The sequence below is a fragment of the Cyprinodon tularosa genome, unplaced genomic scaffold, assembly GCF_016077235.1.
Source record: "Cyprinodon tularosa strain WSP-4 unplaced genomic scaffold, ASM1607723v1 ctg581, whole genome shotgun sequence".
NCBI classification, from domain to species: Eukaryota; Metazoa; Chordata; class Actinopteri; order Cyprinodontiformes; family Cyprinodontidae; genus Cyprinodon; species Cyprinodon tularosa.
The window spans coordinates 246,770-262,235 of record NW_024039320.1 but is presented as its reverse complement, the minus strand read 5'-3'; the positions used below and the strand labels follow the sequence as shown (position 1 = coordinate 262,235).

The window sequence follows — 15,466 nt, the reverse complement described above, 5'->3', positions numbered from 1 at the left end:
TATACCGGTATAGGTCTTTACTAATACCCTTTCCCCCCTTAATTTTCCTGTGGATGCATGATGTAACTCTGCTCCTCTGAGCCCCCAGCATGCCTGATCTTCCTGCCACTGCAGCTCCCTCAGCGCAGCGTGTGAAGTGTGCTGCCTCTGAAGCCTCACTTCCCATTTATCCCTTTCTATTTGTGGGCAGAGCCACGCCCTCCAGGCTGGGTAGGAAAAAGTTCACCAACCATCTATCTGGTTCACACTGACCTCTACACTTCAAGAACCCAAAAGAAGCTCCTCCATTAAAAGGATTTAAAGCTGATTGCGCTGACTCCTCACAGCTGGGGGATCAATAATATTTATCAGATCATCTTTCCTATAAAACTGTTGATCTTTTACTCTAAAGAGGAAAATTCTTCATTCCTGAAGATGCCCTGCGCCTCTTCTCGGCTGAAACTTTAAGCTCTTGAGCTGTTTTATTTTTTCCCCTCATTTGAAGATCCCAAAGCTTTTTTTCCCCCCTTCATTTTGACAGCTGACAGCTGTTCACCATAGGGGCCGTTGGCTCGTTGTGCAGGAGGATGGCTGGGTGTTGTGTATCTGCAGAAGACCGGGAGACCAAGAGAATCAACGATGCCATAGAGGAGCAGCTGAGGAGAGACAAGAAGGATTCCCGCAGGGAGCTGAAGCTGCTGCTGTTAGGTGAGCTTCATCCAGATGTGCACCTGGAGCTCAAATACGCACAACATCCATTTAATCTGACCTAAAGAGGAAAAAGGTTTATTAAAACAGACCATTTTGCTTTATTTTAGGCCATAAAAGTTTAATATGTTTTTTTATTACACTTTTTTGACATTTTTCTAATGTAATTTTCTTTAATAAACCTCCTGTGGGTGTGACATACAGAGAGTAGATTATAAAAAGCTTGTAATTTACCATTACCTCACTGCTTCCTGGACACACCTTTAAAAGTTAACTCAAAGTTGGAAACCAATCAATGAAAATATGTTTTTAAATACTTTATAAATGATCCCAATATGATTATAACACAAGAAATATTGTTTCTTTGCAAACACATAAGGAGTTTTAGAGATGGTTGACACATGTACACTGGAAAAATAATGCAACCGCTTTCTGTATTATGTCCTACCCTGCTAACATGAAACACACGTGTTAAAGTAACTACATATGATTAAATAAATGCAAAATAGGGTTGCATTATTTTTGTTGATGATTAACATCATCTCATATGTATGTTTCTATATAATGAATGGAGTCCGGGTAGCTCCTCTTTGCCTCAACTGTGTTTTTTCCTGCTTCTTTGATATGTTTGCTGCTATAATACCTGCAGTCATGTGTAATAACTGTGCCATGGATTTTAAGCACCATAGATTTTTGAAATCATATTTTTTTTAGCATTAATATATCAATCTGAAAGGTATGACCGCAGAGAACAGTCAATGACTTGATGAAAAAAAATAAATAAATAAAAAAAATAAAGAAAAACTGTTTTTCTAAGCTTCTGCGTAGGTTTTGTTACTGGGGGAAGTAGGGAGACATGGATAAGCTGTTATCTTTTCCTGGTGTGAACTCGGCAGCGAAGAAGGATGTTCAGAGAAATGAACAGCCAGTATTTTCACAGATTCAGTGTTAGTACAGAAACATATTTGTTTTTAATTGGGCTTCAGAATAGTGGATGTAAATTTTCCTACTGCATGTTCAAAATAACTTTTAGAGTTCAATAAATACACAAATTAAGCATACTTTTCCTTTTTATAGATTTGAATAAATTTAGGAAAAACATTTTTTTTGTATGGTCAAAAGCTAAAATATAAAATAAAATACCCAATTTAAGTTTGGTTTGTTCTCTCAAGTTAAAGAAAAATATAAATAGGAACTGCAGTAATACAAAAATAGTGATAGACTTCGTAAAGCTGTGCTTATTAGATGGGATGTTGATTTTTTATCCATGAAAACATCCATCTATCCATGTCTATGCCTGCTTATCCTTGCAGGGTAGCAAGAACTGCTCACCCTAGTTTAAATCTAACTAAAGGGATTAACTGAAACCAAAATAAGGAAGTTAATATTATGACTGAACTCATTTCAAAAGTTATTTTTACAAGCCAACAGGCTGAATTTAAACCAGAAAAAAAAGAATAACTGCTGTTATTTAATACCTTCCAAAATCCCTTTCTATAATTTGGCATCTGCTCCCTTTTAAAGAAGAGAAAATGCTGAAATGACCGAAAGTGTCATAAATATTTATCATCCATTCCAACGGGGTGTCCTGTTGAACCTTACCCTGGCAAACACAGCTGAGAGCAGCCGCTCATTATCAGTGAGCGACAGCCTCAGGGTGAAGGAGCCCAGCCTGCCTCAGTGTAGAAACTTGCTCAACTACAAACATTTTAACAGAACAACTTATATGAATTCAAATAATTTAAACAAGTATTGACTAAAATGCAGCACCCTCTAAAAATTCTTCTTAAGTGCAACTGTGATGAGATAGTACTTTTATTCTATTTTTTTCTGAAGCCGCAGGATGATAGCTTCACTGTTAAACCAGACCCGTTGCATTTTTTTGGCTGTGTTTTAGCGCTGTGGTGTGCGGGAGCGGCTGCGGGCCCCCACAGCCCTGCTGGTGCATCACTCTGCGTTGTGTTTAGGAGCCATAACCAGCTGCTGCAGACGCGCCTCATGCAAAGCTCATGCAAATCCCACCACCAAGCAGAACATAAGCCACAAGTTAACACCCACTGTTCGTTTGGAAAGGGTCACTCATAAAGCGGAGCGGTTCTAAAAAAATATGATAGAAATTATGTTCAGTAGAGCTTTTGATAGGTCAGTTATAGCTGCTTATCTATAAAGACATGAAACAGTCAAAGAAGTTATGTGAGCAACAAGAACAGGGAGAACAACTTTGAAGAAAATAAGAAAACAATAAAATTTTTCTTTAAACAAACAATCATTATCAGTAGTGTTGCACCAAAACCGATACCAGTATCATGTAGGGCCCCGATCCAGCACTAAAATGGTATCAGTATCGGCGATTACCATTAAATAGATCACCGATACCATTTTGAGAGCCAAACGTTTATTCAACTATTGTCACCCATTCAAGGTAGGCAATAAAAAGTTCTACTGGATTCACTTTGTATTAGTCTTTATCCTGCTTCTCAAAGGTAGGCAGCAGCTTGACAAAGCCATGATAGCAATTATTTTACATCCAAGTAGTATGCAGTTCTCCATATACAAACACATCAATTTCAAACAGATGGTATCGGCATCAGCTGATAGTGCATAGCCAGGTATCGGGTATCGGTATCAGACCCAAAAAATGGCATCGGTGCAACATTTATTATCACTTTACTACTTTAACAGTGTTTTCCGGATATAAATGTACTGATTGGGCTTTGGACACAGAAAATAAAGTATTTGTTCAGTTTATCTGTATTCTGATTTGGTAAACTTGTCAGATTAACTCAGGACTAAGTCATCCTCATCAGGCCTACTGACAGTCCACATGTTTAAATCACTTTGTTTAAAATGTCATACAAACATTAATAAAAGAGCAAATATTACAAAATGGATTTTAAAACAAATTTATTTTCCTCCATAAAAGAATGTAGTTTCCTCAAAGTTTCTTAAAAATCTTTATAGAACACAAACAAACATCATTTAGGAAATACCCACTGTAATTTTAAATCTCAATAATAAAAGATGACAACAGCTCAAACAGCACTGAGATAAGAAAATAAACATTTTATAAAACATCAAAGCTTGTGAAAAATAAAGCATATAAAAACAAATCCAGTGATATATTTTAAACATTTATAACTAAATGGACCAAGACCCTTTTAATTCTGTTTATAAATCCCTTTAATTCTGGGCAGCAGCAGTTCATTACTTTTTAATGTTTTAATCTAGCAATTGCATTTAAAGTTAGTGACCGTTTTGACCCATTTTTATCAAATTGTAATTCAATTTCCAAATCATTTATTAATCCCAAAGAGAAATTAAATGTTGCAGTAACTCAGTTATTTTTTAATCAGTTGTTGAAGGTGCCAGGTAGCCGAGGAGGATCTTCTGTAGTCGTCTGTGTCGCAGCACATCAGGAGAAGCCTCTGACTGAAAACACTCTGCTGATGTTTAACAAGCTTCCTTTAACAGAAATGAAAAGCCAATCATAACAAAATTACAAAGATTAGTTATTTTCTCAGAAATAGGTAAATATGCTAAACAGAAAAATAGCATCTCTAATTTGAATATTTGTCACAATTGACTTAAGGTACTGTGTAAATAGATGAAAAATTAAAAACATTCCCTTACATTAATGGATGAAAAGGAAAGTAGAGAAATTAAACCCATATATATGTGTTTTATTCCTGTATTTCTGCCCACGGACGGGTTGAGAAATCAACCGCTGCTGCTCCAAATCCAGCAGCACAACAAACATTCTGTCAGCTGAATTTATGTAAATGATAAACATCAGAGAACGTTTGTGTTCTTACAGCACAGCTCAGAGTGCAGAAAAATCATTTTGTTGTACCAACTTCTTTTGCATCCTGCATTTGCCTGAAAACCCCTCCTGACAAGCCAGTTTCATTTATACAAAACACAGCAGCTATGCGGTGGCCACTGAGTAGTAGCTCTTATCTCCAGGATGTTAACATCGCTCTCATTCATAATGCCCTGTCGAGGAAGTGTGTACAGCTGTGGGCTTGTGACAGATCCCTGCAGTTGGACGAGTCCGTTTTCATCACCTACAAGGAAACTGTTACGCTGCATTCCCCGATATACAAGCCTATGCACAGAGAAAGAAGCAGGAACACTAACCTGCACCAGTTACTAAAACACAGCTTAAATATTGCATCCTACTTTAGTATTTTAGCTGTTATTTTTAACCTGAACGTGCATAAAAGGAATCCAGAATTCATTAAAATTTTAGACTCTCCTGTCAATAAGTTTCAGGTATAAATACATGCAGTAAGAAAAAAAAAACTTTTATGAGCATTATTTGAGGTTTAAATCTGGAAATGACCAGAAGCTTACGCTTCAATAAACCATAAAGCTTATAATACGCCCAGAAAGAAACAGAGTTCAGTGGTAATGCTTTGGATGAGCCCCTCTGCTGCAAATGATGTCCTTCACTGCAGTGGGTTCAGTTCTCATTTTAATTTACAGCGCATTTAGTCCAGTCCCTTTACTTTGACTTGAAACTAAGTACCATGGTAGTTTGTGTTTTTGTTTGAGAAACGTTGATTTTCTTTAGGGGATCCAAACCTCGACTGCATGTGATTTAGTTGTACTTCCTGGACATGCAGAATAGGCAGCCTGAATGTAAATCAGAGGCATTTTGGAACATAAACCTTACTGTTCAAGGTTATAAATTTAAACTGTAGCCTATATTTCTCTAATCCGGGGAAGAATCCCTTGGCAGCAGGTTTGTAAGTGGTCTTTCTGCAAGATTTTTAAGGTGCTTTTGTATTGGCAGCAAATCTCAAGTCTTAAGTGATTAGATCCCAGGTTTGAAAATCGGAACCGAGAATGTCATCTTCTGATTCCAGAATTCCTCTAGAATCTCCGGATCTAAATCATTTATTGTATAAAGTGAACTAAAAAGCTAAAATTTGGTGCAACACCTTAGGTTTTATATCATTGCTTAATTAAACCTGTAAAAACCTGTCCATTGGACCAATCAGTTACATTTTATGAGCCAACATATCATACAAAACTGTAAACTGTTTTCAGTAGAGGGGCCATATCAGGTGCCAGGGCCGGTTCTAAAGGGGCACTGGCCCCAGTTGGTCCCCATCTAGAACGACTCATGGTGTCCTCTCCTCCAAACTGACAAAAAAAGTAGCATGGGGAGAGAATGGAGTCCTGAGTGTTCCCTGGTGTTGGGGAGGCTTCGCTGACTGAGGGGAAGCTGGGGGTCCAAGCAGGAAACAGAGTCCATATACATGTGACTAAGATGACTGTCCTCCTGCACTCTGTTGGGGAAAATGTTAGACTCCAATTGGTCTGATCCATGTTCAAATTTGAAAAAGATTCTTTGTTCTGTTAAAGGTCATTCCCTTTATCTGTCTAACTCAGAGCTTTCGGTGCACATTTCTGAATGGCTTAATATGGCCTACACACATATTTGACCCGACACCCAAATGTTCTGCTGAGTATGTTTTGCCCAGAAATGAAAGTGCTTTTATGACAAGTTGTCAGATCTAAGCACCTAAAACATCGTACATACATACAGGGAAAGAAAAGAAGGGGGGGGACATAAGGAACTCAGACTTGCAGTCTCAGTAAACATGTCCTCTAAATCTCAGGGTTCAGTCAAAGTTTAAGCTGTTGAAGCTGTTCACCAAAGTTCAGCAGGTTGAGTGCTGCTCATAGATCAACCACAACCTCCCCAAAAGCAAATCTACAAATCACAGTATACTTAAAAAAAGATGGCTATAAACACATGCACATAGCACACAGCTTTATGCATGATAACACTACACAAATGCATTTATATACAATTATTCTAACACACAAAAAAAAAACAATTGAAAACAACTACAAATACGTTGACACGTTCCTTTAAGTTCCAAATTAAGTCAATCTGAAAGGGAATATATGTAATGCTTTAAAGATTAGGGTGTTGGAAAGTGTGCTTACCATCCTCAAAGAGTTAGAGCCATCACCAAAGGTAGCAGATAAAAAAGCAAACTAATGCAATAAGATGCTCAGCAATAAAGTTTGGATTGGCTTAATGCCCAAAAACACTTTTCTAAAGATTAATAAGGGGAGGGAAATTCATTTCAGACATGGAATTTCTTTTATTAAAATGGATGGAAAACATATTTTTGGGGCTACAACTAATTTTATTTTGCAAATCCATTAATCTGTCAATTATTTTTGGATAAATAGATTAATAAGCAAACAGCAAAAGGTTTATTACAGAAGAGTTTTTACAAAATCAAACCAGGTAAAACTAAAACGTTCTGGATAGAGCATAATGACAGACAAAAAAGTTTTTGGTATCTTTAATGCATAACGTTTATATATATATATATATATATATATATATATATATATATATATATATATATATATATATATATTTGACCAATTTTGATAGAATTGCTGCTCAAGGTTTGTTGCTGTCAGCTAAAAACATATTTTAGAGTTTCTACACTCCATTTAATGATTAATCGATTACTAAATTAGTTGACGATTATTTCAATAATCGATTAATCACAATTGATCTGATTAATTGTTTCAGCCCTACATATTTTATATTAGGAGACTAACCTCTTATATATATATAAGAGAAAAAAATTTGCATTATCTTATTTCAAGAGCGTATAATCTAATTATTTTACTTTAAGAGAAAAAAATACTCATTCTGTTAGCAAATCATCTTCTTTACCTACTCAAATTAAGGGTAAATACATTTAATTTAAGACATTTTTTATTATTTCTAGATGGTTTCTTCTGTGTGAACTCAGACCTTTTCTCCTGAACATCCTTAGAGCAGGAACTTCAGAATTTGCCTTCCCTTCCACATCGACTCCAAGAAACTTGACTTGTAAACAAGGCATATTCAAATTCACAAGATTTGGCTAAGGTTTGTTTGCTGTGATGTAAAGTCTTGACTTTTCCTAACGACATGCAAAGCAGGACACGAAACTGCTGGGGTTTTTAAGACTGATCACAGTCGGGAATCACGGAATTGCTCATCTTTAAATTTACCTGTATGTAGATTTCCATTTGATATAAATAATGAGAAAAAATTATAGTTAAATATTCTGCAACTCTGAGTTTGAAAACTTTTTAAAGTCCTCGGATTTTTGTTTGAGCTAAAGTTGGAGGTGACACTGACAGATATGTGTTAAAGCTGCACACTCAAAGCGAAAGTTATCAGATAGATTTTCATTTTATAAGCTGAGCACTAATGTGAATGATAATTATATTGACCCTACTTGCTCAAATAAAAACTTTCCTCTTTTCAGTTGTTTTAAATTTTATAGGGCTTATGTCTAACTAAAATAACCAGTCAGGCCTGTTATGAAAATATAGTGGTGCCATCCCGCTACCTCAACATTAAACTGTTTGATGGCAGAGCAGCTGAGCTTGTCTGGTATAAAGTCGTCACATGTAGCCCTTCTTACTTGGGATTCAAATCACCTGCAGCTTGAAGGGCATGGCTGCATTACTTCCTGCACCTGCATATTAATCAAAAGACGTCCTTTTGGCAGTCAAATCTGCATTCAAATTCTTGAGTTTGTGTGCAGATTTGTGCTGGGTCAAACCAGCAGCCAAGCGTTGCCATAGAACTTGTTTACCTTCTTCTTTTTTTTATTTATTTACTTTAACTGCTAGTACTAGGTAACAAGTTGTTCAGAAACGCTCGCACAGGCGTTTTATTATGGCTGCAGGGAAACTGTAAAGTCATCCTTTGTGTGTACGGCTGCAGGGAATTATGGGTCAAATGGTCTGCTGTACTTAAATTTACATGTTCTTTCCTCCGCGTTTCACAGGGAAATATTCTACTTCCTACACCTTTTAATTTACCCCACAGCTTAAGCATTTATTTATTTCACTTGAGATAAAGATTTTCCAGATATATTAATGTGAAAAAAACTCCAAGACAGCTTATGTGTTAACCAAAACATTTAAACCGATCCATTTAAAAAGAAAAAGTAAAGCAAGATACCCCCTACATGCACACAGAGAATGACCTTTTGATTTTAGAGAAATAATAAGGTACCTTTAAGAAGTAGATACATTCTGTTTATTCCTAATCTGAATTGTCAAAATGCCACACAGGCAAAGGACATTAGGTCCATATCATTATAACTCAATATTTAGAAGAAAGTTTGCCTCTTTTTAGACATCAGAAATATAATTTGTGTTCCTGATGTTGGGAATGAAGGTCACCTGCGTGCTATGATAAAAACGCAGCCTGAGGCTCTCACAGAGAAGCTGCAAACAGTTTTTAAGTCTGTTGAGGGATTTAAAGAGATCTCCACCTATTTTAAAACAGCTGCTCCACTGAGTCTGCTGATGTCTATCCATACGTTTACCCTGAAGGCAGACTGCAAAGTGCTAAAAGAAGTTTCCGGAAACATTCTCTTGCAACTGTTGCTATTAAAGGGCATGTCTAACATATCATAAAGAAGCTGTACAAGTTTAACGTTAATTAGAAAAGTAAAGCAAGGAAAACAGTTGCTGGAAAACCAAAGGCCAGATTAAATCTAGATTAAAGATCGGGCCCCTATTTTAGGCACCAAAACAGAGATGTTTACTTTCAACCAATCACAGCATTTAAGAAATGGAAACTGGTGCCAATTTTGGACCACAGAGGTTGAGGTGTCATGGTTTGCGGCAGAAGACTTTTAAAACATAGTAAAGTTGAAGCAGAACTGGACACAAACTATAACATCAACAAAAAACAATATCAATAAGATCATCAAGGATTGATTGGAAACTTAAAAATGGGAAGTCCTAGAGTCAGATTGCACTGCTGAATGTGAGGATTATAGCACATTTTCCTCAGACGGATGTTAGCAAAGTTTATGCTGTTAAGACTCAATGTTTTATCAGCCAAAGAAAGTAAGGGGTTCTAACTTTTCTGTTTAATATTATTCATTTTTGCTTCCTAAGTGCAATGCCCTAACTTTCTCCTCTTCCAAATAACACTGAAAAAAAACCAACAAACTAGATAAAAACTTTAGGAGAAAATTCTGGCTCTGAGCTCCTGGGTTTTGAGATTGGAAGGCCGTGTAACAATCACCCTCCTCTTTACTTCTTTCACAGATTCAATCAGGATTCAAAACAAAGAACATATAACATGTTGCTTCTGAGGCAAAAACCCCAATAACAAGCACCTAAAAATGTCATAATCTTGTGTTTGTGAGGCGGCGACGGGCTTTTCTCGACTCTAAATGGATGGAAAGCACTATTTAGAAACAGTGGATAGAAAGACTTCAGTAATTCTCAGAAGAATTCCACCTGCTGCAGATTTTTTTTCAGTTTAAATGTTTAAATTTATTGAGTTCACCCTGCCGTTTTGGATAAAACTAATGTTTTTCTAGTCATTTTTCTTTGCATGCAAAGCCAACAAACAATTATTTATTCAAAGTTTTGTTTTTTCCTTTTATGCTTAAACTATAGATTTGATGTCATGATTTAATCCCTTTCAGGTTGAGATGAAACTGAAAAATGAATTCACACTAAAACCAGTTAAAACACCTGAACCTCTGAATGTTCCTTCTAAAGACAAAACACCCTAACACTCGAGGCACAAAATTGAATATATTTGCATTTATCTTACAAATTTCACATGGTATGTCCAATGGGATGAATAAAATTAGTTTCTTTCTTTAAACAGGCACAGGTGAGAGTGGAAAGAGCACCTTTATCAAACAGATGAGGATCATTCACGGAGGAGGATACACTGACGATGACAAGAGGAGTTACGCAAAGCTGGTCTACCAGAACATCTACACATCAATGCAGACCATGATCCGAGCCATGGGGCCGCTCGGCATATCCTTCTCTGATCCACAGAACAAGGTGGGTCAGAAACCAGGGAAACTGGATGAAAATTAGCAAACAGAATTATTATAAGGGCGTCATGCTTTGTCTTCATCCGACAGAAAAATGCCGACTCCGTCCTGGAGGTGGAGGTGGACAAGGTGGAGGAGCTGGATCAGAACCTTGTGGTTGCGATCAGGAACCTGTGGAACGACGGTGGAATCCAGGAGTGTTACGACCGACGCAGGGAGTACCAGCTGTCCGACTCCACCAAATAGTGAGAGTTCAGGAAATGAGCTAATAATATGATATAATAATATGATGAGAATGCCTGTGGTTCAGATGATAAACAGCATTACAGATTTAGGTCAAAAAAAGATTAAAATGCTTAGGTTAGAGATACTTAATAATAATTGAACATTATTGATCTCACATTGGAGAAATTTATCTCTGCATTTAACCCATCCCCTTGGGGAGCAATGGGCGGCCATTGTGCGGTGCCCAGGGAGCAGTGTGGGGTTAAGGGTCTTGCTCAGGGAGCCAGAGTGGCAGTCTGGTGGAGTGGGGGATCAAACTCCCAATCTCAGGATTCAAAGCCCTTTCCCCTAACCACTAGGCCGTCACTCCCCAAGAAGCATGACTTCCTTCAGCTTCTGGGTATATAACCAATTAAAAATGTGCATTTACAGAACAATGAAAAAAATCCCAACCAGCATCCTTTCCCCACCCTTTAAACTAATTAATCTTATAAAAACTTTGACTTCTGCCATGACAACATACTGAAATGAAACCTCTCAAACTCTGCGATGGGGTTTGGTTTTTCTATTTTTTAGAAATGCAACTTCACCATTAACTAAAATACGATCTATTCCCACTACTTTAATGCAACAAAGCTCTAATCTGTTGTTTTTCTCTGAAGTTTCCATATAAAGCACCTTCTTGGCTGGGGTCTCTCACTTTTTAAAAGTCTTCTTTGATTCTTTTTAAACCTCCTCTCATAATACCATCAATAATTTCAGCTATCTGACCGACTTGGACCGGATTTCCCAGCCTAGTTACCTGCCTGACCTCCAGGACATCCTCAGAGTCAGGGTGCCAACAACCGGTATCATTGAATACCCTTTTGACATGGAGAACGTCATCTTCAGGTAAGGTGGAGCATCAAATGCTTTAGAGAGATGGTTCTGAACGTCTCACAGGGGTGACTGTAACTCACTGTGGCTGATTTGTTGGCAGGATGGTGGATGTTGGAGGTCAAAGGTCAGAGAGGAGAAAGTGGATCCACTGCTTTGAAAACGTCACCTCAATCATCTTCTTGGTGGCGCTCAGTGAGTACGACCAGGTCTTGGCGGAGTGCGACAATGAGGTGAGAATCACATCAGAAGCGAAGGGATTTTAACACATTTACCAAAACTGGGAAATATTTAATAAAAAAAAGCAGGTTTTAGGTTTCAAATGCTGAACTTGGGAATTAGTGCCTATTATAATGTGAAGAGATAGAGAGAAAAGGAAGGAGGATCTATAGGGAGTCCTATTAAATAGGTGGAGGTCAGGAAAAAATGTTGGAGACCATTAGCTTGGAGATTTAATAACCTGACTGCCTCCAGCATAGGGCAGGTTTTCCTGAGATTCAACAAAGAAGGGAATGTTTTCCTTTGAATAAAAATTCTGCCAGTGTTACAATAGAAGTCATTTCTGATCTGGTTCCTGAAACAAAATTGCTTTGATGCCCAGAAATATCAGCCAGCACTTCCTTTTCTCCCAAGTGTCACCAAAAATACCATAAGTTATATAGCAAGCAATGGTGTAATGCAAGTCTCTTTTTTTCCCCACAGTATTCTGCTGTTTCAGAATCTAGCTTCGTTTCCAATTAGTTTTTAAAACACGCAACCTTAAAAGTATATTAAAGGTATGGTGGAGGATTTTCACAAATATTTTGAAAAGACTCATCCTCTCTGTGCACATGCACAACCCTGTACCTGCTCCTGAGAGACAATGTCCAATAAACACGTATGAGAGCGTGCACAAGCCTGTTTCTCCTAATGCACACTGTTTAAAAGTTGCTGTTTGCATCGCGCATACAAGCTTACTTTCCAGAAGATTTGCTATTTTTCCAGTCAGACTCACAATCATTCAAACACACCTAAGGAGAATTTAGAGAAACCAATTAACCTAACTGTGGGAGGATGCCGGAGTACCCGGAGAGAAGCCACGGGCCGGGAATCAAACCCGGATCTTCCTACTGCAAGGCAGCAGTGCTACCCAGTGAGCAGCCCCCTCCACTATACCTTTAAGGGTAATACCACAGTTTGGTGGCTTAGCATGTAGCTACATGTAAAAAAAGAAAAAAATCCAGTGTTAAGTTAGTTATGAGGTAAAGAAGGTGAGCTTGATTAAAGACTTGGACAGTAGTGGATTTTGTGTTGTTTCTAGTAGAAATCAAAAGCTGCTGTTGTAACACAGGCTGTCTGTTATAACTCTGTTTTCTCCTTGACACTTGGTGTAACGTGGTTTATCTTTCCCTCTGATCCAAAATTTTAACCCAAGTCGTTTCAGATATTTATAGCAGAAGTCCTCACACTTTTCTTTTCTGCGTAGCCAAGCAATCATTCAATATATTCCCATTAAAGGGTCTTTTTTTTTGTTTCTAGAGGATTTAGTTACATATGCTTCATCATCCATACATAGAAGGGCATATCTAGTGGTTCATATGTCTTTATTTTCCAGAAAAAGTGATGTGATGTTTTTCTACTTTTAAATGTGTTTTGGCTACTTTGAAGGTTATGTCTCTCCTTCCTTGTCTTCCTTAGAACCGCATGGAGGAGAGCAAAGCCCTGTTTAAAACCATCATCACCTACCCCTGGTTTGAGAAGTCCTCCGTCATTCTGTTCCTCAACAAGACCGACATCCTCAAAGAGAAGATCATGTACTCTCACCTAGCCACCTACTTTCCTGAATTCACAGGTTAGATTTTAGATTTACTCACCAGATTCTGAACCCCAAATAATCTGGCTCTGCTATGGATTGGTCAGTCATGGCATCAACAAATTATTGATTTCGAGTTAAAAAAGAAAATCTATTCAATTTTTAGAGCCATGTTATACCTTAGGTAATAGTTTGATGCATGTTTTTGCTGAGACAAGCTCCTTGTTTTCTGTTGCAGGACCTCAGCAGGACCCCAAAGCAGCTCAAGAATTCATCCTCAAAATGTACCAAGAACAAAATCCCAACAAGGACAAGAAGCTGTACTCTCACTTCACCTGTGCCACAGACACCGAAAACATCCGCTTAATCTTTGTGGCTGTGAAAGACACCATCCTCACCGCCAACCTTAAGGACTTTAACCTGGTGTAGCTGCCAATAAGGGAAAGCCCACCCAGCTGTTCACCCATACTTGATATGAAGGCTTACCAGGATCAGATCATATCCCACAAGATCCAATTTAGCTGAACAGGCAGAACATGAATTGTGTAGGAGTGATTTTGTATAGATGAAGTTGATTTATTTCCGGTTCTTGTGTAAAGAATAGTTTAAAGTTGTAGTTAAAATGTGAATGCTAAAGAGAGATAACTTATTGACTTACTTATAATGTGTGAATAACTTTATCTGAAAATATATAGAACATTATCTGAGAGGCTTTAACTAATATATAATCTCATTTAGAAGATGCAAAAAGCTCCTTTAGGCACTCATTTCCCTGAAAGAGCCTAATTTACTCCGGTTTCTCTTGTTTAGATGTACATAATCTGCGATGTATCCGTATAAACTGCACCTCTTTGTTTAAGCAAATATTCAAATATTACTTGTTGATATTGATGCAAAAAAACTGAGAAGCACACAAATATAGTTGTTGGTAATGCAGATTAATAAAGATTGCACTGAAGTTTGAATAATATATTTTATTTAATCTTGAAAAGAGCAATAAAAAAAAACTTTAAGCAGGAAACATTCTGCCAAACCCCCTCCAAAAAGAGAGAAGAAAAAGAAAATACCGGCATCAGAAAAATGTACTCCTATTAGTAGTCGACTCGAACCGTAAACAGCAGCTGATAGTAATTAGAATTCCTTTACCTTTAAATAAACATTTCTCTGCATATTTCTTTCAGAAAGTTTGCATTGCATATTTGTCGTACAAAAACATAAAAGCGACCACAGCACTATCTGTATCCCACAGACTGACGTGAGCGGGGTTACAAACAGGATGATATTAAATGAACATACATCAGATAGAATGCAGTATAAAAAATAGCATGCATCTGTAAAGTCTTCTTTTATTAAAAAAAAGGGAAAAATTAAGAGAGGTAAAAGAAAACTATGATAATTTTACAGCGACTTGTTTCCCTTTTGTACAATCTGGTAGATATTTAACAGCTTTAAAGATTAAATGTGCACTTGGTAATTTGGCCTCAGTGTTATTTGAGATATTCAAGCTGTTGCAGTGATGTTACTAACATTTCATATAAAACTAAATATAGTGAAGAGGAAATATAATGAAATAAGCAGGTTTTAAAACATCTGTGTTTCATTAGCTTTTTACAGTGAATGTTACAAAATGTGCAGGTAAACTTTGGGATTTATGTCAATAGTCAAAAAGACCAATAAACTATATTTGTGAAAAAAGAGAGTGCAAGTAGAGTAATGACAAAGTTTGGCTGGATTCATTCTGAGATTTGGTAATAAAATTCAGAAATACTTTTAAAGCACTTTTTATGTTATAATAATTCATGCAAACAGTAAAAAAAAACAACATTTGTGCACTGCTTTTACATGTAGAAACACAAAGTAGACATGCACTTAAGAGCAAAGGCACTGACACAGAGATCATGTGTGGTTTTTAGCACATCTTAGTCTTCTTTATTAGTATTTAGGTCTAGCATCTTGCAGTTTGTCAAGAACCCACTGAAAAAGAAAAATAGTTTGAGTAAATATGTCCTACTATAAAGCATTTATTTAT

The 15,466-nt window shown here is 37.1% G+C and overlaps 2 protein-coding genes across 3 annotated transcripts in view; one reads left to right on the top strand and one right to left on the bottom strand.

Moving 5' to 3' along the window:
• The first annotated feature begins 230 nt into the window (after nt 1-230).
• On the top strand, nt 231-15,132 carry gna14a (guanine nucleotide binding protein (G protein), alpha 14a). The gene is made up of 7 exons (XM_038306468.1): nt 231-687; nt 10,367-10,551; nt 10,635-10,789; nt 11,532-11,660; nt 11,749-11,878; nt 13,323-13,476; nt 13,676-15,132. Exons 1-7 carry the CDS (start codon nt 567-569, stop codon nt 13,864-13,866), a joined length of 1,065 nt encoding a protein of 354 aa, XP_038162396.1. The 5' UTR covers nt 231-566; the 3' UTR covers nt 13,867-15,132.
• vps13a (vacuolar protein sorting 13 homolog A) overlaps nt 14,870-15,466 on the bottom strand; it is a 51,362-nt gene continuing 50,765 nt past the window's right edge. For both annotated transcript variants that reach the window (XM_038306465.1, XM_038306466.1), the window contains one exon: nt 14,870-15,411. In XM_038306465.1, the coding sequence (XP_038162393.1) occupies nt 15,370-15,411 (42 nt within the window). In that variant the 3' untranslated portion in view covers nt 14,870-15,369. The remainder of the gene's footprint in view (nt 15,412-15,466) is intronic.

Bases quoted from the DNA above. Each gene is read 5' to 3' on its own strand.
- gna14a (XM_038306468.1), top strand. From the start codon at position 567: ATGGCTGGGTGTTGTGTATCTGCAGAAGACCGGGAGACCAAGAGAATC. The intron at 10,790-11,531 runs GTGAGAGTTCAG...CAATAATTTCAG, and splicing joins CTGTCCGACTCCACCAAATA to CTATCTGACCGACTTGGACC. The intron at 11,661-11,748 runs GTAAGGTGGAGC...ATTTGTTGGCAG, and splicing joins ATGGAGAACGTCATCTTCAG to GATGGTGGATGTTGGAGGTC.